Genomic DNA, 21,778 nt, shown 5'->3' on the forward strand with positions numbered 1-21,778 from the left:
GGGCGCAGGAAGTTGTTCCTGTGGCGCCTACACCAATTGAAGTAGAAAACTCATGATGGTGATCATTGAGCTTCGGATCAAGTTACTGCTAACCTCGTAGGTCGACAAGGTCGCGTACTGCTGCAGAGTGGTACGGTAACCCTGCCTTGGAGGTCATGTTGTTGAACAACAATGAACCTACGAGCTATGGAGAAGCGATGGTGGGCCTGGATTCCGACAAATGGCTGGAGGCCATGAAATCCGAGAGAGGATCCATGTATGAAAACAAAGTGTAGACTTTTGAAGAACTACTTGATAGTCGTAGGACTATTGAGTAAAGATGGATCTTTAAAAGAAAGACAAACGATGATGGTGATAAGTCATTATTAAGAAAAGCTCGACTAGTCGCAAAGATGTTTCCGACAAGATCAAATAGTTGACTATGATGAGACTTTCTCACTCGTAGTGATGCTAAAAGTCTGTTAGAATTAAGTTAGTAGTTGCTGCATTATTTATGAAATATTGCACATAGGATGTCAAAACATTGTTTCCTTGACATTTTCCTTGAGGAAAGATTGTACAACCAGAAGGTTTTGTCAATCCTAAAGATACTAACAAGTATGCAAGCTCCAGCGATCCTTTTATGGACTGGTGCAAGCATCTCGGAGTTGGAATATACGCTTTGATGAGATGATCAAAGCTTTTGGGTTTGTACAAGGTTTATGAGAAAACTTGTATTTCCAAAGAAGTGAGTGGGAGCACTATAGTATTTATGATAAAGTATATGTGGTTGACGTATTGTTGATCGGAAGTAATGTAGAATTTCTGTAAAGCATAAAGGTTGTTTGAAAGGGGTTTTTCAAAGGAAGACCTGGATAGAGCTACTTGAACATTGAGCATCAAGATCTATGGAGATAGATCAAAATGCTAAATAAAACTTTCAAATGAAATGCATGCCTTGACAAGTTTTTGTAGGAGTTCAAAATAGATCGGCAACGAAGGAGTTATTGGTTGTGTTGTAAGGTGTGAATTTGAGTAAGACTCAAAAGCCCGACCACGGCAGAAGAAAGAGAAAGGACGAAGGTCGTTCCCTATGCCTTAGCCATAGACTCTAAAGTATGCCAAGCTGTGTACCGCACCTGATGTGTGCCTTGCCACAAGTCTGTTAAGGGGTACAGAGAGTGATCCAGGATTGAATCACTGGACAACGGTGAAAGTTATCCTTAGTAACTAGTGGACTAAGGAATTTTTATCTATTATGGAGGTGGTTAAAGAGTTCGTCGTAAAGGGTTACGTTGATGCAAGCTTTGACACTAATCCGAATAACTATGAGTAGTGAAACAGATTCGTATAGTAGAGTAGACATTTGGAGTATTTCCGAATAGCACGTAGTAGCAACATCTATAAAAATGACATAAAGATTTGTAAATCACGCACGGATCTGAAAGATTCAGAACCGTTGACTAAAACCTCTCTCACGAGTGAGACGTGATCAAACCCCAGAACTATATGGGTGTTGGATTCGTTAGAAACACATGGTGATGTGAACTAGATTATTGACTCTAGTGCAAGTGGGATACTGTTGGAAATATGCCCTAGAGGCAATAATAAATTAGTTATTATTATATTTCCTTGTTCATAATAATCGTTTATTATCCATGCTAGAATTGTATTGATTGGAAACTCAAATACATGTGTGGATACATAGATAACACACTGTCCCTAGTGAGCCTCTAATTGACTAGTTCGTTGATCAAAGATGGTCAAGGTTTCCTGGACATAGGCAAGTGTTGTCACTTGATAACGGGATCACATTATTAGGAGAATCATGTGATGGACAAGACCCAAATTATATACGTAGCATATTGATCGTGTCATTTTATTGCTATTGTTTTCTGCGTGTCAAGTATTTGTTCCTATGACCATGAGATCATATAACTCACTGGCACCGGAGGAATGCCTTGTGTGCATCAAATGTCACAACGTAACTGGGTGACTATAAAGGTGCTCTACAGGTATCTCCGAAGGTGTCCGTTGAGTTAGTATGGATCAAGACTGGGATTTGTCACTCCGTGTGACGGAAAGGTATCTCGGGGCCCACTCGGTAATACAACATCACACACAAGCCTTGCAAGCAATGTGACTAAGTTTAAGTCACAGGATCTTGTATTACGGAACGAGTAAAGAGACTTGCCGGTAACGAGATTGAAATAGGTATGCGGATACCGACGATCAAATCCCGGGCAAGTAACATACCGAAGGACAAAAGAAATGACATACGGGATTATATGAATCCTTGACACTGAGGTTCAACCAATAAGATCTTCGGAGAATATGTAGGATCCAATATGGGCATCCAGGTCCCGCTATTGGATATTGACCGAGGAGTACCTCGGGGCATGCCTACATAGTTCTCGAACCCGCACGGTCTGCACACTTAAGGTTCGGCAATGTTTTAGTATAGTTGAGTTATATGCGTGGTTACCGAATGTTGTTCGGAGTCCCGGATGAGATCACGGACATCACGAGGGTTTCTGTAATGGTCCAGAGACGAAGATTGATATATAGGATGACTTCATTTGGTTACCGGAAAGTTTTCGGGCATTACCGGGAATGTACCGGGAGTGACGAATGGGTTCCAGAAGTTCACCGGGAGGGGGGGCAACCCTCCTGGGGGAAGCCCAAAGGACTTATGGGTGGCGCACCAGCCCTTAGTGGGCTGGTGGGACAGCCCATTAAGGCTTATGCGCCATAAGCAAAAAAAACCAAAGAAAGGAAAAAAAGATGGGAAGGAAGAGAAGGACTCCACTTTCCAATCCTATTTTGAGTAGGATTGGAGTAGGAGTCCTACTCCCCCCCTTGGCGTGCGCACCTTGAGGGCTTGGCCCTCAAGGCAAGTCCCTCCCCCTCCCTCCTATATATACTGGTGTTTTAGGGCTGATTTGAGACAACTTTTGCCACGGCAGCCCGACCACAAACACCACGGTTTTTCCTCTAGATCGTATTTCTGCGAAGCTCGGGCGGAGCCCTCAGGAGTAGGTCCTTCACCACCACCGGAGCGCCATCACGCTGCCGGAGAACTTATCTACTTCTCCATATTGCTTGCTGGATCAAGAAGGCCAAGATCATCGTCGAGTTGTACGTGTGCTGAACGCGGAGGTGCCGTCCGTTCGGCACTAGATCGGAGCGGATCGTGGGACGGTTCGTGGGAAGGTTCGCGGGGCGGATCGAGGGACGTGAGGACATTCCACTACATCAACCACGTTTCTTAATGCTTCCTACTGTGCGATCTACAAGGGTACGTAGATCCAAATCTCCTCTCATAGATGGACATCACCATGATAGGTCTTCGTGTGCGTAGGAATTTTTTTTGTTTCCCATGCGATCTTCCCCAACACTCAAGTTGGCAAGACGCTTGCGGGGCGAGGAAACGTCCCGACATATCGCATGAAACCCTGACGTACGCCATCTCAGAATCAAGGATACTATCTACGTTAGCTTATCATACAAGGCTCCAATGGAGGCCACCTTTTCTGACCCTAAGTTTGCTCTAGAAACGACTTTAAGTCTGTATGGCACTCCAACATTTATTCGACTATGAAGGTCCTCAAGTCGCCAGTCCTCCTATTTTGTGCCTTCATGTGGTCATACAAAAGAATCACAAAATGATGCTATTTGACTGTGGTAAGAAGACAAACGTCTGCATATGGGAACATGGTGCACCACTTTGGAGAAGCAAGCATATGATCTAATCACACGCTCCAAATTTCTTAGTTCCGAATTATCCACTTAAAAGCCCAATCAAGTTCACTATATCCATGGTCACAAAGTTGACAGACATCCACCGTGTCTCTAAACAAATTAGCATGTGCATATCATAGTAATTAGGGACGAATTGTTCTCCCCACCCAAGAACTTCGTTGAAATCATTTATATAGAGCCATTGTTGATCACAATCTGCCTTGAGATACCTCATCATCTCCCATGTCTTGTGCCAAGGGTTTATTGTAGCTTCATCATACCAACATGTGAGTCTCCAAGGATCCTTCCCACCTTTCCTTACGAGTTGGGACCATACCGATGTGATACTCAGAAAAAGTTCTAAGATCAAAATCCAGTGGTTTCTTCTAGTAGACAGATAATCCTCCACTTTAGCCACTACTTCAAACACCATAAGCACTCTCATATCCGGAAGTCCTCACAAGTTTTTCCATGTGATACAGTGATGTTGCATAAGCAATGATCCTATGTTCCATAACCATCTAACTATCCCACTTATTATATTCCTCCTTCCACACCCCATCGCCACTCTCCTCATGACCATGTACCATGAGACAACATACTTGCTAGTACAAGGGAATCTTCTCATATTTCTTGACCAATATATGTCTCCCCTCCACCTTCAAAGGAGTGAACCAGGTAAGGGGCTCTGCTTACATAATCTCCTTCATAATACAGATTTGGTCGTAGCTGCACCTCTCTTATCTTGCCTATCATGCATGCCAGTTGTTGAATAATGGATTCATGGCAATAGAGGTCCAGAACATTGTGATTTTGAGCCCCCTCCCCCAAACCACCCAATACTATCGACTTAGGATCAACCTTCCCATCACAACCCTCGATAATCACCCCAAAATCTAGAAATCCAGGGACTCACATGCACAACTTCCTTTCAGTGTGGTAGGTAGAACATCTGGAAGATTAATAAATTCCCATATTTCGTGGAATTTCCGAGTTTGGGCCAAACCCCAAACAAACTTAATCTTATAAAAATGCTGACGAACAAAAAGCTTTGTCTGTGTTAACCCTAGCAATTGTCATACACCCCACCTCTGCCTCAAACTCCTTTTCCTCCAGATTCCCAATCACCACACATGCAACTCCATATCCTTGAATTCTCCACTAGATCAACTACATCCTTCCTTCCAACCATCGGTGAATAGCTTGTCCCTGCTGACATTGTTAGGGTTTAGAGCTCCTTCTTGTTCTCCAGGGAAAAAACGTATGGTCACAACTCCCTTGATGCCTATGTAATATGTGGCGATTTGGCATGGATCCTACACCCAATTTGTCGATACTGCAAGAAGACCAACGGAGAAGAGAAACCCTAATGACAAGGCATATTCCCTATCTCGTGTTGAGTTGCTTACTTCTTCGTAGTAATCCCACCTATGCGTCAGGGGGCGTGACCCATAACACGGGTGATAGGTGAAGAAACTATGGAAGTAGAAATTTGGGTCGTTTAAAAGGATGTCAATATAAAACATACCTTCTTCTTAGGTTCTCGCGTAAATTTCAGTAGTTGTAGTTGCATTGATGCTCGTATGAGCATTTGGCTACAATGGCTTCACCTCGATGAAGACGGGTCACCAGGGCCCTTCCTCCTTAATCCATTTTATCTGGCTCTGCCACATACATACCTCTCATCACGTGGCTGACAAAAATGCTACACTTATGGTAAATCTACATAATTATTACGAAATCTTCCTCACTAGTCTCTCCACTAAGTGGGCTCCTCTCCTGATTTGCATCTAACTAGAAAATCTTCCCATATAAGGAAGTTTGTTTAAGTTAACTACTTACGATGTCGTCTTTATGTGTAGCATTGCTCCTGTGGCTCTAGTTCTCTAACTTGGCAAGATGATCTTGCTCCCGTTGGAAAAGCCTAAGAGCTAGCCACGATATTTTTCTTATCAATTTTCTAATCCCGCATGCTTTTTTCCTATGTTTGATTTCTAATAAGTGCAACTTTACATATTTTCTAAGAAAAAAGTCATATTGTTTTTACTAAACTTGCATTACATTTTAAATATTGACTTGAAATTGAAAGGACTTTAGCTATATGTAAGTTGCCTGCATTTTAAATTTGGGTTAGTCCATCATTTTGTCCCTCATGTGTGGTTAGGCTGAAAATTCGACCGACCCTTGTTGGTTAGTCGGTTTTATATTGGGCTTAAAGCCCATTATCTGTTTCTTTCTTTTTCTTTCTATTTTTCTGTGTTTTTGCTTTTGATTTTTCTTTCTTTTTAGTCGATTTTCCTTTTTGTTGAATGGTACCTCTTGGATGCTTGGTGAGCCTAAATGTGTTTTTCTTCTAAAAAGCTGGTCAAACATCCAAGTAGTTGACTTTGAATACTAATACACGTTATATTATGGAACATAGAGAGTATATGTGTAAATCTATATATACCAATATAAAAAGACCCAAGGAGAAATATCTAACTAATATCGACCATCAAACCAGGTCAATCCCACGATTTAAACCAGGTCAGTCAAACCAGATCAAACCATGTCAATCCAACAAGGTGAGCTTTCAACATGTTTAGTATTCAATTAATATAATACAAAATATCAACACACCAACGGCAATCGCATAATTAATGTATAAATAATATTCAATCTAATGCGTGCAATTAGTATCACACCAAATATCAACATCAACAATAATTCCATAATTAATATGTAAATATCTCCTACCTAATGTTTGTTGCAATTAATACACTACTAATATCACTGTGCATTGCATGTACACATTTACTAGTTATACAAGAGTGCGAAGATTTCACTATTATATTTTTATTCATGCATACAATGAATGTGCAATTTATGTCCTAGTTTTTGTATTTAGATTTATTTCATTTTATTCCTTCTTCGAGGGCAATGCCAATGCCACTGATTCTCTTTTTAGAAAGCATTACTTTTTATTTTTGTGTTATTAAACACACAAGTACTACACAATATGTGTGAACATTATACTAGAATGCAAAAAATTGCACTATCATTATCTTATACTATGCATATGACCAAAACTGTAATTTTAGTGAAAAAATTGTGTGCATTTTTTTTGAAGATTTATTTTTAATTTTAGTTTTGTGAAAAGGTAATACCATTGCCACTAATTCATTTTTTCTTAGAAAAGCTTGTTTTTTTATTTTCCTATAGTTTTTCATTCCTTCTTCTTTAAGGGTAATATCACTCCCACTAGTTCATTCCTTCTTAAATAACTTCTCTTTTTGGAATTTTTACTATTACAATTTCTATGTAAATTGTGTACAATGTTTTTCATTATATGTTTTTTAATTTTTTTATCTTCATTTAGGGTAATACAAATGCTACTATGTTATTATTTCTTAGAAAACTTTATTTATTGTTTAGATTTTATCTTTTATTTTATATATTAGTATAGGGGGACTAAGAATGCCACAGAAAATAGAACTTTTTATGTTATGTTCTGTCACACATAGTTGCATAATATTGTTTTCCCTTCAAAATTGTGTTTGTTTAATACCAGTTAATTGCTATTTTATTTTAATTGTGTTCATTTGTTCTTTAATGTTAGGGGGTTGTAGGCTGCTTCAGCCCAATTGATGTTTTGAGGCTTCTTTCTGTGCAAATGCACTAGTTGGGCCGTGTGAGGGAAATCAACATATCAGAATTTTGGTCAGTCAATTTCTGCCGTATATGGTTTTTTTTGTCTCCGTTTGATTAGAATTCAACGGAGGATGAAAAATTAACTAGCCCAAATTCTAAATTCAGGAAACTGTCGTAGCTGGTCCAAATTTAAAAATTCTCAACCTACTTAGACTATTTGGACGTAAACAAACAACCTTTGTTTGCGAACTGTTTTGTGTTCTACTCTGAATTTTGATAGCATCATACGACTAGGTTGCGATATATATCTCTAAATTTATACACGATGGAATTTGCCCAATTTCTCCTGGACCTCGTGGTGCAAATGTGGGCCAGAAGATTGACAGATTTCTCTCCCTAATAATAAAGCAAATAGGGTTTCTGGTCGTCCGTCATGTAAATTACCCTTAAAGTTTGCATAAATTACCCACCATGCCACCGGTAAGTAATAGAAAACGTTTCACAAAGCACAAAATCTTGGACTGGGCCGACCATGTAAAAACCTCCTATATTACGCTCTGCATGCTGGGAGAATATCCAGTACACCGTATGGGCCGGCCCATGCACAGACGCCTGCTTTTAGTTCCGTTTATTTATTTATTTTCAGTCCCGTTTTATTTTTTTATTTTAAATAATTTAGGACTTCAAATAATCTTTAAAATTTTAATAAACTGAAAAATAAAAATCAACATATTTAAAAAATAAAATATTAGTGACTTCAAAAACTGCTCGGAGTTTTGTATAAAATTCTCGCATATACAATAAAATGTTGCAATTTTAGAAAAATATTTGTACAATAAGAAAAGTCCATGATTTCCAATACAATTCAATGTATTCAAAATTATTAAAGTCATTTAACAAAATGCTTCCTAATTGAAAATATGTTAATGCATTTAAGAAATGTCCTAAAATTTTAAAAATAGCTAATGCCTGTTTTGATAGTTTCTTTTTTTTATTTAAAATTTTCCATTCCATTTTTGTTTATTTCTAATTTAAATAATTTAGAATTACATAAACTTTTGCATATTAAAAAATAGGAATTTGGAAATAAAATGTTGACGAAAACATAATGTCCATGAATTTAATAAATATATTACTGATTTATAACAATGTCCATGATTTTAATAAATATATTACTGATTTATAAAAATGTTTGTTTATTTAGAAAAACTTCATGCGTTTCAAAAAATGTTTGTGAATTTAAAATAAAATCCTCCAACATAAAAAATTATGTTCGCCTTTTCTTGAATTGGTTGCCAATTCAAAAGAAAATATTTAAACCCGTTCGAAATATAAAAAATATTCACGATTTTTAGTAAATGTTTGTAAATTGTAAAAAATGTTCTGGATTTTATTTTTTTTCCCATATTTGTAAAATTGTTCACGAAAGATGTAATGTATGTAGTTAAACATTAATGATTCTAAGTCTTTGTGACAATATAACTGTGTGAATTTTGAAGAATTAACTGTTGGATGGATCGAATTATTATTGTATGTTTTTTAATTTTTTTTATTGAAATTCAGAATAAATATTTGAGTTACCAAGATTTTTGACAACCATGATATATATTTTTTGAAAATGTAAAGATTGCTTCAACTTGTGAATAAATTTAAAAGAAGAAACATTTTCTTGCATTTGTGCATAAAATTTTAAAATCAAGCGATGATATGTGAACATTTTTTTTCGAACCGGGCTTTCTCCCCTTTCCATTACTTTCATAACGAAAATACAATATTCATGAGACTAGGACCAGAAAAGAGAGGGAAAGGGAAAAAAACGAGTTCAGAGCAATATCAGGAAACCCGCCATTCACGTTTGTCATCAGGAACATGAACTGCGGGACGAAAACCTGATATCACCCTAAACTACACCACAAGGAGCACAAGTATCAGTACCACAACCAGATACCCCACAATAGCTATCACCAGACCAGGCTCACCAAAAACGCACAAAGACCAAACTGAAATTTTTTACGCCCAACAGAACATAAAACCTCGAGCACCACCATGGACAACAAGCCACCATCACCGCAAATCAGCATCACCATTCATCCCACACTTCTTCATCCTCAGCCTGCTCGTTTGCTTCTCCCCTCGGCGGCTCACATAGCCGCAACATTTGAGCTGCGCTCTTCTTCAGCAGCTGGGCTCCCTTCTTGACATTCTCTGCCATCGCCGGTTTCTGCATACCTGCCCAGTAATCCATAAATGCACTCGTTGTGAAAGCAATCTCAAAAGGAGTTTTGATCAATTTCTTCTCAAAGGTAGCCCTATTCCGAGCCAACCAAATGGACCAACAAACTGCAGCTAAGCCTGTTGGAATTATGCCCTAGAGGCAATAATAAATATAGTTATTATTATAATTCCTGTATCAAGATAATCGTTTATTATCCATGCTATAATTGTATTGAATGAAGACTCATTTACATGTGTGGATACATAGACAAAACACCGTCCCTAGCAAGCCTCTAGTTGGCTAACCAGTTGATCAAAGATAGTCACTGTCTTTTGATTATGAACAAAGTGTTGTTGCTTGATAACTGGATCACGTCATTAGGAGAATCACATGATGGACTAGACCCAAACTAATAGACGTAGCATGTTGATCGTGTCATTTTGTTGTTACTGTTTTCTGCGTGTCAAGTATTTATTCCTATGACCATGAGATCATATAACTCACTGACACCGGAGGAATGCTTTATGTGTATCAAACGTCGCAACGTAACTGGGTGACTATAAAGATGCTCTACAGGTATCTCCGAAGGTGTTAGTTGAGTTAGTATGGATCAAGACTGGGATTTGTCACTCCGTGTGACGGAGAGGTATCTCGGGGCCCACTCGGTAATACAACATCACACACAAGCCTTGCAAGCAATGTAACTTAGTGTAAGTTGCGTGATCTTGTATTACGGAACGAGTAAAGAGACTTGCCGGTAAACGAGATTGAAATAGGTAGACGGATACTGACGATCGAATCTCGGGCAAGTAACATACCGAAGGACAAAGGGAATGACATACGTGATTATATGAATCCTTGGCACTGAGGTTCAAACGATAAAGTCTTCGTAGAATATGTAGGATCCAATATGGGCATCCAGGTCCCGCTATTGGATATTGACCGAGGAGTCTCTCGGGTCATGTCTACATAGTTCTCGAACCCGCAGGGTCTGCACACTCAAGGTTCGACGTTGTTTTATGCGTATTTGAGTTATATGGTTGGTTACCGAATGTTGTTCGGAGTCCCGGATAAGATCACGGACGTCACGAGGGTTTCCGGAATGGTCCGGAAACGAAGATTGATATATATTCTACATATTCTACGAAGACCTTATCATATTCAATATGGACCTGGATGCCCATATTGGATCCTACATATTCTACGAAGACTTTATGGTTTGACTTTCTTGGTTATATGCTTTTTTGCCAGGCCTTTGCGAAATATACACTGTTAGCTTTGTTGGGGAACGTCGCATGGGAAACAAAATTTTTCCTACGCGCACGAAGACCTATCATGGTGATGTCCATCTACGAGAGGGGATGAGTGATCTACGTACCCTTGTAGATCGTACAGCAGAAGCGTTAGTGAACGCGGTTGATGTAGTGGAACGTCCTCACGTCCCTCGATCCGCCCCGCGAACAATCCCGCGATCAGTCCCACGATCTAGTACCGAACGGACGGCACCTCCGCGTTCAGCACACGTACAGCTCGACGATGATCTCGGCCTTCTTGATCCAGCAAGAGAGACGGAGAGGTAGAAGAGTTCTCCGGCAGCGTGACGGCGCTCCGGAGGTTGGTGATAACCTTATCTCAGCAGGGCTCCGCCCGAGCTCCGCAGAAACACGATCTAGAGGAAAAACCGTGGAGGTATGTGGTCGGGTTGCCGTGGAAAAGTCGTCTCAAATCAACCCTAATACCTCCGTATATATAGGTGGGAGGGAGGGGACCTTGCCTTGGGGCTCAAGGAGCCCCAAGGGGGTCGGCCGAGTCCAAGGGGGGAAGGCTCCCCCCCCCAAACCGAGTTGGACTTGGTTTGGTGGGTGGGAGTCCTTCCCTTCCTTCCCACCTCCCTTTTTTTTCTTTCTCTTTGATTTTTCTTTGTATGGCGCATAGGGCCCTTTTGGGCTGTCCCACCAGCCCACTAAGGGCTGGTGCACCACCCTTATGGCCTATGGGCTTCCCCGGGGTGGGTTGCCCCCCCCCCCCCCCCGGTGAACTCCCGGAACCCATTCGTCATTCCCGGTACATTCCCGGTAACTCCGAAAACCTTCCGGTAATCAAATGAGGTCATCCTATATATCAATCTTCATTTCCAGACTATTCCGGAAACCCTCGTGACGTCCGTGATCTCATCCGGGACTCCGAACAACATTCGGTAACCAACCATATAACTCAAATACGCATAAAACAACGTCGAACCTTAAGTGTGCAGACCCTGCGGTTTCGAGAACTATGTAGACATGACCCGAGAGACTCCTCGGTCAATATCCAATAGCGGGACCTGGATGCCCATATTGGATCCTACATATTCTACGAAGATCTTATCGTTTGAACCTCAGTGCCAAGGATTCATATAATCCCGTATGTCATTCCCTTTGTCCTTCGGTATGTTACTTGCCCGAGATTCGATCGTCAGTATCCGTATACCTATTTCAATCTCGTTTACTGGCAAGTCTCTTTACTCGTTCCGTAATACAAGATCCTGCAACTTACACTAAGTTACATTGCTTGCAAGGCTTGTGTGTGATGTTGTATTACCGAGTGGGCCCCGAGATACCTCTCCGTCACACGGAGTGACAAATCCCAGTCTTGATCCATACTAACTCAACTAACACCTTCGGAGATACCTGTAGAGCATATTTATAGTCACCCAGTTACGTTGCGACGTTTGATACACACAAAGCATTCCTCCGGTGTTAGTGAGTTATATGATCTCATGGTCATAGGAATAAATACTTGACACGCAGAAAACAGTAGCAACAAAATGACACGATCAACATGCTACGTCTATTTGTTTGGGTCTAGTCCATCACGTGATTCTCCTAATGACGTGATCTAGTTAACAAGCAACAACACCTTGTTCATAATCAGAAGACACTGACTATCTTTGATCAACTGGCTAGCCAACTAGAGGCTTGCTAGGGACGGTGTTTTGTCTATGTATCCACACATGTAAATGAGTCTTCATTCAATACAATTATAACATGGATAATAAACGATTATCTTGATACAAGAATTATAATAATAACTATATTTATTATTGCCTCTAGGGCATAATTCCAACAGTCTCCCACTTGCACTAGAGTCAATAATCTAGCCCTCACATCATCATGTGAATTACATTGTAATAAATCTAACACCCATACAGTTCTGGTGTTGATCATGTTTTGGCCGTGGAAGAGGTTTAGTCAGCGTGTCTGCTACATTCAGATCCGTGTGCACTTTGCATATATTCACGTCCTCTCCCTCGACGTAGTCGCGGATGAGGTTGAAGCGTCGTTTGATGTGTCTGGTCTTCTTGTGAAACCGTGGTTCCTTTGCTAAGGCAATGGCACTCGTGTTGTCACAGAACAAGGTTATTGGATTCAGTGCGCTTGGCACCACTCCAAGATCCGTCATGAATTGCTTCATCCAGACACCCTCCTTAGCCGCCTCCGAGGCAGCCATGTACTCCGCTTCACATGTAGAATATGCTACGACGCTTTGCTTGGAACTGCACCATCTTACCGCACCCCCATTAAGAATAAATACGTATCCGGTTTGCGACTTAGAGTCGTCCGGATCTGTGTCAAAGCTTGCATCAACGTAACCTTTTACGGCGAGCTCTTCGTCACCTTCATACACGAGAAACATCTCCTTAGTCATTTTTAGGTACTTCAGGATATTCTTGACCGCTGTCCAGTGATCCACTCCTGGATTACTCTGGAACCTACCCGCCATACTTATGGCCAGGCTAACATCCGGTCTAGTGCACAACATTGCATACATGATAGAACCTATGGCTGAAGCATAGGGGACGGAGCGCATATGCTCTCTATCTTCATCAGTTGCTGGGCACTGAGTCTTACTCAATCTCGTACCTTGTAGAACTGGCAAGAACCCTTTCTTGGACTGTTCCATTTTGAACCTCTTCAAAACTTTATCAAGGTATGTGCTTTGTGAAAGTCCTATCAGGCGTTTTGATCTATCCCTATAGATCTTAATCCCTAGAATGTAAGCAGCTTCTCCTAGGTCCTTCATAGAGAAACTTTTATTCAAGTAACCTTTTATGCTCTCCAAAAACTCTACGTTCTTTCCAATCAGTAATATGTCATCCACATATAATATTAGAAACGCCACAGAGCTCCCACTCACTTTCTTGTAGATACAAGATTCTCCAACCACTTGTATAAACCCAAAAGCTTTGATCACCTCATCAAAGCGTTTGTTCCAACTCCGAGATGCTTGCACCAGTCCATAAATGGATCGCTGGAGCTTGCACACCTTGTTAGCATTCTCAGGATCGACAAAACCTTCGGGTTGTATCATATACAACTCTTCCTTAAGGAAACCGTTAAGGAACGCCGTTTTGAGATCCATTTGCCAGATTTCATAATCGAAAAATGCAGCTATTGCTAACATGATTCTGACAGACTTAAGCATCGCTACGGGTGAGAATGTCTCATCGTAGTCAACTCCTTGAACTTGTGAAAAACCCTTTGCCACAAGTCGAGCTTTATAAACGGTCACATTGCCGTCAGCGTCTGTCTTTCTCTTAAAGATCCATTTGTTCTGAATAGCCTTGCGGCCCTCAGGTAGTACCTCCAAAGTCCACACTTTGTTCTCATACATGGATCCTATCTCGGATTTCATGGCCTCTAGCCATTTGTTGGAATCTAGGCCCACCATTGCTTCTTCATAATTTGCAGGTTCATTGTTGTCTAACAACATGATTGATAAGACGGGATTACCGTACCACTCTGGAGCAGTACGTGGTCTCGTCGACCTGCGTGGTTCGACAGAAACTTGAACTGGAGTTTCATGATCATGATCATTAACTTCCTCCTCAACCGGCGTCGCAATGACAGAGGTTTCCCCTTGCCCTGCGCCACCATCCAGAGGGATGAGAGGTTCGACAACCTTGTCAAGTTCTATCTTCCTCCCACTCAATTCTCTCGAGAGAAACTCCTTCTCGAGAAAAGCTCCATTTTTAGCAACAAACACTTTGCCCTCGGATTTGAGATAGAAGGTGTACCCAACTGTCTCTTTTGGGTAACCTATGAAGACGCATTTTTCCGCTTTGGGTTTCAGCTTTTCAGGATGAAGCTTTTTGACATAGGCATCACATCCCCAAACTTTAAGAAACGACAACTTTGGCCTTTTGCCATACCACAGTTCGTATGGTGTCGTCTCAACGGATTTTGATGGTGCCCTATTTAAAGTGAATGCAGTTGTTTCTAATGCATAGCCCCAAAATGATAACGGCAAATCAGTAAGAGACATCATAGATCGCACCATCTCTAATAGAGGACGATTACGACGTTCGGACACACCATTACGCTGTGGTGTTCCAGGCGGTGTTAACTGTGAAACAATTCCACATTGTTTTAAGTGAGTACCAAACTCGAAACTCAGATATTCACCCCCACGATCAGACCGTAGGAACTTGATCTTCTTGTTACGATGATTTTCCACTTCACTCTGAAATTGCTTGAACTTTTCAAATGTTTCAGACTTGTGCTTCATCAAGTAGACATAACCATATATACTTAAATCGTCAGTGAAGGTGAGAAAATAACGATATCCGCCGCGTGCCTCCACGCTCATCGGATCACACACATCGGTATGTATGATTTCCAATAAGTCACTTGCACGCTCCATTGTTCCTGAGAACGGAGTCTTAGTCATCTTGCCCATGAGGCATGGTTCGCACGTGTCAAGTGAATCAAAGTCAAGTGACTCCAAAAGTCCATCAGCATGGAGTTTCTTCATGCGCTTTACACCAATATGACCTAAGCGGCAGTGCCACAAAAATATGGCGCTATCATTGTTAACTCTAACTCTTTTTGTCTCAATGTTATGTATATGCGTATCGCTATCAAGATTCAATATGAACAATCCTCTCACATTCGGTGCATGACCATAAAAGATGTTACTCATAGAAATAGAACAACCATTATTCTCTGACTTAAAAGAGTAACCGTCTCGCAATAAACAAGATCCAGATATAATGTTCATGCTCAACGCAGGCACTAAATAACAATGATTTAAGTTCATCACTAATCCTGACGGTAACTGAAGTGACACTGTGCCGACGGCTATTGCATCAACCTTGGAACCATTTCCTACGCGCATCGTCACTTCATCTTTCGCCAGCCTTCGTCTATTCCACAGTTCCTGTTTCGAGTTGCAAATATGAGCAACAGAACCGGTATCGAATACCCAGGCACTACTACGAGAGCCAGTTAAGTACACATCAATAACATGTATATCAAATATACCTGATTTTTCTTTGGCCGCCTTCTTATCTGCCAGATACTTGGGGCAATTGCGCTTCCAGTGACCCATACCCTTGCAATAGTAACACTCCGTTTCAGGCTTAGGTCCAGCTTTGGGTTTCTTCGTCGGATTGGCAACAGGCTTGCCGCTCTTCTTCGAATTGCCCTTCTTGCCTTTGCCGTTTCTCTTGAAACTAGTGGTCTTATTCACCATCAACACTTGATGCTCTTTACGGAGTTCAGACTCTGCGACTTTCAGCATCGCAAACAACTCGCCGGGAGACTTGTTCATCCCTTGCATGTTGTAGTTCAACACAAAGCCTTTGTAGCTTGGCGGCAGTGATTGAAGGATTCTGTCAGTGATAGCTTCTTGCTGGAGTTCAATCCCCAGCTCAGCTAGACGGTTTGAGTACCCAGACATTTTGAGCACATGTTCACTGACAGATGAGTTTTCCTCCATCTTGCAAGCATAGAATTTATCGGAGGTCTCATATCTCTCAATCCGGGCGTTCTTCTGAAAGATAAACTTCAACTCCTGGAACATCTCAAATGCTTCATGACGCTCAAAGCGACGTTGAAGTCCCGGTTCTAAGCCATACAAGACTGCACATTGAACTATTGAGTAGTCCTCCTTACGTGCTAACCAAGCGTTCTTAACATCCTGATCAGCCGTAGCGGGTGGTTCATCTCCTAAAGTAGCATTAAGGACATAATCCTTCTTCCCAGCTTGTAAGATTAGCTTAAGATTACGAGCCCAGTCTACAAAGTTGCTACCATCATCTTTCAACTTAGCTTTCTCTAGGAACGTATTAAAATTCAGGATGACTGTCGCGTGAGCCATGATCTACAACACAAATATATTCAAAGTGGACTTAGACTATGTTCAAGATAATTAGAGTTTAACTTAATCAAATTATTCGCTAAACTCCCACTCAAAAAGTACATCTCTCTAGTCATTTGAGTGGTTCATGATCCACTTACACTAGCTCAAGTCCGATCATCACGTGAGTTGAGTATAGTTTCAGTGGTAAGCATCCCTATGCTAATCATATCATCTATATGATTCATGATCGACCTTTCGGTCTCATGTGTTCCGAGGCCATGTCTGCACATGCTAGGCTCGCCAAGCTTAACCCGAGTGTTCCGCGTTCGCAACTGTTTTGCACCCGTTGTATGTGAACGTTGAGTCTATCACACCCGATCATCACGTGGTGTCTCGAAACGACGAACTGTAGCAACGGTGCACAGTCGGGGAGAACACAATTTTGTCTTGAAATTTTAGTGAGAGATCACCTCATAATGCTACCGTCGTTCTAAGCAAAATAAGGTGCATAAAAGGATTAACATCACATGCAATTCATAAGTGACATGATATGGCCATCATCACGTGCTTCTTGATCTCCATCGCCAAAGCACCGACACGATCTTCTTGTCACCGGCGCCACACCATGATCTCCAGCAGCATTAGTAATCAACAAAACTGTATCATGTCGAATATCATTTTTATCAACTTTTTTAGCAATATTAGCTCTAGAAATCTCAAGTTCTCTTATAATATCTATGGAATCAAAATCATCATTAGGAATATTAACACCCATTTTAACAGCAGCAGATATAATCTCAAGATTTGATAAAACTTCAAAAGAATTACCATGAGATATGCTATTACCTTGCAGGTCTCTCTTTTGAGCCAGCCTCTCAGCTCTGACACCCATATGTTCCACATTGCCTCCCATATTCCTCTTGCTACATCTGGTTTGCATTTCCTCCCTCACAGGGGGAGTAGGGATCACTTCCACTTTCTCACCAGAGTTATCAGGGGACTGCACCAGATAGGATTTTTTTTTGGTCATCAGAGATGTCACTAGGATCCATCTCAGTCACCACAGGTTCACCCATACAGGCATCAATATATGATAAGAATTTTTTGCCAGGAATAGATATAGAGGTTGGCACAATCTGCAGAGAATTCACAATAATTTCATCATATGATACCATTCCAGAATCCACATTTCCCCCTTCCTCATTGTTTTGATTTTTCTCAGCCTCTTCCACCATAGTATCAATGAGCAACTCATTTCCCACTTCCTCACTTTCTTCCTCAGATAATATGTCCTCACTCCCATTTTTTTTTCCTCCTCCATATTTTCTTCCACAGGTTTCATCACCACATTTTTTCCATAACACCCACCAGTTGTTCCCAGGGGAGCCAAAGACTCCCCCATATTCGATGATGATGCAATGTTTCTTTCCCCAGGAGTCTCAGTAGTGAATCTAGCTTTTTTAGCAGCATTACCTTCCTCATTTTCCTGCTACACTCCAATTTTCTCCCTTGGAGGGTTTTTAATCAGGATTTTATCAACAGAATAGAAGAATTCATAAAAGTGTCCTCCCAACACCCCTTTTGCTGAAGCAGGGATATCCTCAGCATCTCTACAACCCAACTTAATCTTAACAGATTCAGGTCTATTTATAGTAGCTTTATCAATCTCCAAGGTTACTCCCACAAGAGATCCCACATAAGCAATGTTCTTCTCATGTCTCTTATCCAGAGGAATATTGCTCACATTAACCCAAGCAACATTCAGCAACCCTTTAGCTCCCACAGATTCAGACCATTTTCTCAAATTAATAACAACACCACAACTCTTAACATTCATACTCTCAGCAAAGCAAACTTTATCCACATCTCTAGGAGATGGGAATCTCATAACAAAGGTATTAGGGCCAATAGATCTCGCCGAGCACCTCCAGTTAGTATTGATGTATGAATTAAAGAATTCCTCCAACTGTCTACCAGATGCATGACCTTCTACCACAGATATCACAATAAACCTGTTTCTATCAGTAGTCTGGCTAGGAGTACTATGATCATGGATATAGAAAAAGCATTTTCCCTCTGCCTGGAACCCACACATGGGTGCTACACACTCCCATGGAAGAACAGTATTGCATATCGGAGCCAAATGCCCATGAATCCCACATCTACCACAAACAGCACGCGGACAGCACACAGGCAAGTGCCCAGGATCCTTGCAAGTGACGCAAACCTCGGCGCCTCCCACTAGTGGAGAGGCGTTCCTCTTGCCGGGAGTGGGATGTCGACGATCAGCACGTTGTTGTTGTGGACGCGTCTCCTGAAGTCGCCCTCCCGCAGATCCGCCTGCAGCGACCTGGGTGCTGTTGTCGCCCCACTTCTCCCCGCGGGTTCCTCCTTGCACCTCCATGGCCGCCGCCTCCCATCTGGCCTTGTCAGAACCGTCGTGTCGTGGATCTATGTTGGAGGAGATTTGCCCGCCATCCTCGGCTTCGCGCATCCACACCATGTTGCGGCCGCCTCCGCCTCCGCCATGGCCGCGACCTCCTCCAGGTCCGATTCGGCCACCACCTCCGCCGCGCCCGAATCGACCCTCGCCACCTCCATCTCCGCGGAACCCACGGCCACCCATCTCTCGCCCTGCCATGGGCGGATTCCGCGGTGGCGACGATGTCACCTCCGCGAACGATCTGCTATCTCCTCTCACCTTCCCCTCCCATCAGCCGAATGAAGGTGGAACCCTAGGTGGCGAAACCCTAGCTTTTCCCAGAAATGGCCGAGGAGGGAGGAGAGATCTGGAATGGGCGACGCTGCGGGTGCGGGTGGGGATATCGTCGAAGCCCTACCACCGCATCCTGTAGCACGCGGGCCTTCTCCTGGCGGGGCCGTGGCCTCGCTCGACACGGGCCTAGGCCCGAGAATGCCCGACTCGCGCGTGGCTTGCGGCACACGGTCGCGCAGGCGTACGTGGATACTACCCACGGTCATGCTCTCGTGCGTGCTGGCCCGAGCCGCCGGCGATGAGGAGCGCCGTCGCGGTCGCGCCGGCGGTGGGAGGGACGAGAGGGATGTGAGGAAAGCCATTCTGCTAGGGGACAAGGGGGACGTCTTTGAAGATTATGTTTTTTTTTGGTAAGGCATGGGTCATTTTGCTAGTATATAAGAAGATAAACAATACCTCCGAATTTCTAGCGATCCCCAAATTTATAGCTTTCCTACTGAAGTGCAGCCAGTGTGGCTATCCTGCCACAGTATCTCGTCCATCTCCTCTCTGAACCGGGCCACCGCCTCCTCCGGCAGCGCGACGAACACCTTGAACCCTCGCCGCCGCCTCTCGTCCCCGGCGCCGTACGGCAGCAGGAAGCACGGCTGCGTGCTCCCGAGCAGCCGCCACGATAGCGGGAGCACGGCGTCGGGCCCGCCCCACCCGAAGTCCACCTCCGAGTGCCCCAGCCTCCGCCAGTCCGTGAACGCGCTCACGCCGCGCCGCCCCGCCGTGATGCCGCCCTCCCCGCGCCGCAGCTCCTGGAGGTCGACGTAGGACCGCACGTACTCCTCGTCCACCTCCCGCTTGCTCTTCCTGACCAGTGACGCCGTCTCCGCCAGCGGCCGCCCGGCGAGGTCGCTCGCGGCCAGCGCCACGTACACCGGCACGCACACGTTGCCCCAGTACCCCTCCGGCAGCGGCGGGTCGAGGAGACCGCTGATGTTCATGGAGTACACCATCTTCACCGTCTCGTCGGGGGCAGTTTGGTTGGCCTTCACCTTGGCGCGCCAGATGAAGGCGGCGAGAACCTCGAAGGTCGTGAACTTGACGCCGGCGTCGGCGGCGAGCCGCGCCCTCAGCGCCTCCACGCGCGCGTCGCTGACGTGGAAGCACTCCCTCGCCAGCCGCTCGTGCCCTTCTCCGTCGCTCGCCGCGCCGTACGGGCCAAGCCGCGGGATGTCGTCGTCGGTCGCGAGCACGGCGTCGAACGGCGTCACCACCCGCGGCGGGTTCCTGGGGCCCAGGAGCTCCCGCCTGTCCCACACCGGCTCCGCCGCGGCCTCCGGCTCCAGACCCCGCGCGAACCGCGCGGCGGCGACGAGGAACTTGGTGGACCCCGCGCCGTCGCAGAGCGCGTGCGCCACCCGCATCCCCAGCGCGACGCCGCCGCACGTGAACCGAGTGACCTGGAGCGCAAGCGCTGCCGGCCCGCCGTCGCTGTCGCCGGGCGCGAGGCGGCCGAGCAGCGGCGAGTCCGGCTTGTCCGCGTCGACGTCGGCCACCGTCAGCTCCGTCGCCGCGAGGACGAGGGCCACGGCGTCCTCGCCGGCCCCGGAGAACACGACGCTGCCGTCTTCCCGGACGACGGAGCCGGCGAGCTGCGGGAAGAGGCCGAGCGCGTGGGCGAACGCGGCCTGGAGGGCGTCGAGCGGGTCGAGGGAGACCGGGTGGGCAGGGAAGAAGCGGACGGTGCGGAAGGAGACGTCGAGCACGTTGCGGTCGGCGTCGAGGCCGGAGAGCGGCAGGGACGACGCCGGAGGCCGCCGCGCCGGGGAGAGCCTGACGGTGTCCAGGACGCGCAGGTGCAGCTGCGGCGGGGGCGGGGGCGGAGGCGCCGGCGGCTCCATGCGGCCGGCCGGGAGGGGAGCCCGCGCTGTCGCGGCGGCCGGCGGTGGGAGGGAAGGACGGAGAGGGCTCGCTCGCGCTTTAAAACCTGGGGACGTTTGTGTGGGTCGGAGTAGGTGGCGGTCGTGGCACGGCAGACAGCACTGGCCCGTCACGGCGGACCGATGGCGACGCGGTTGGTGGAACAAATTGGATGAGATGTTTCCAGGACGACGAATGGCGACGTGGGAGCGCCAGGCGCCAGTAGTGCGGTGGCGCCGACACCATTTCAACTTGTCAGTCCGGCGGGCTCTGCATGCAATGCAAGCAATACTGTCCGTTTGCTACATGGTTTTCAGAAACTTCACGGGAAATAGCTGTATCCCTACAGGATTCAAAACACACGTTTGAATAAATCCAAACAGTCGTACGTTTGCATCACTACAAGTCGGCAAATATACAAGTCGGCAACCAGATGCGCCGATGCCGATTGGTCCAACCAGATG

At 44.5% G+C, this 21,778-nt stretch overlaps 1 protein-coding gene across 1 annotated transcript; it reads right to left on the reverse strand.

The window, feature by feature from the left end:
• Window positions 1–9,142: 9,142 nt before the first annotated feature.
• On the reverse strand, window positions 9,143–21,529 carry LOC123412833 (3'-N-debenzoyl-2'-deoxytaxol N-benzoyltransferase-like). The gene is made up of 2 exons (XM_045105779.1): window positions 19,860–21,529; window positions 9,143–9,579 (listed from the first exon to the last, which is right to left on the reverse strand). Exon 1 carries the CDS (start codon window positions 21,293–21,295, stop codon window positions 19,886–19,888), a length of 1,410 nt encoding a protein of 469 aa, XP_044961714.1. The 5' UTR covers window positions 21,296–21,529; the 3' UTR covers window positions 9,143–9,579; window positions 19,860–19,885.
• Window positions 21,530–21,778: the final 249 nt, after the last annotated feature.

The sequence above is a fragment of the Hordeum vulgare genome, chromosome 7H (genome assembly GCF_904849725.1).
Source record: "Hordeum vulgare subsp. vulgare chromosome 7H, MorexV3_pseudomolecules_assembly, whole genome shotgun sequence".
NCBI classification, from domain to species: Eukaryota; Viridiplantae; Streptophyta; class Magnoliopsida; order Poales; family Poaceae; genus Hordeum; species Hordeum vulgare.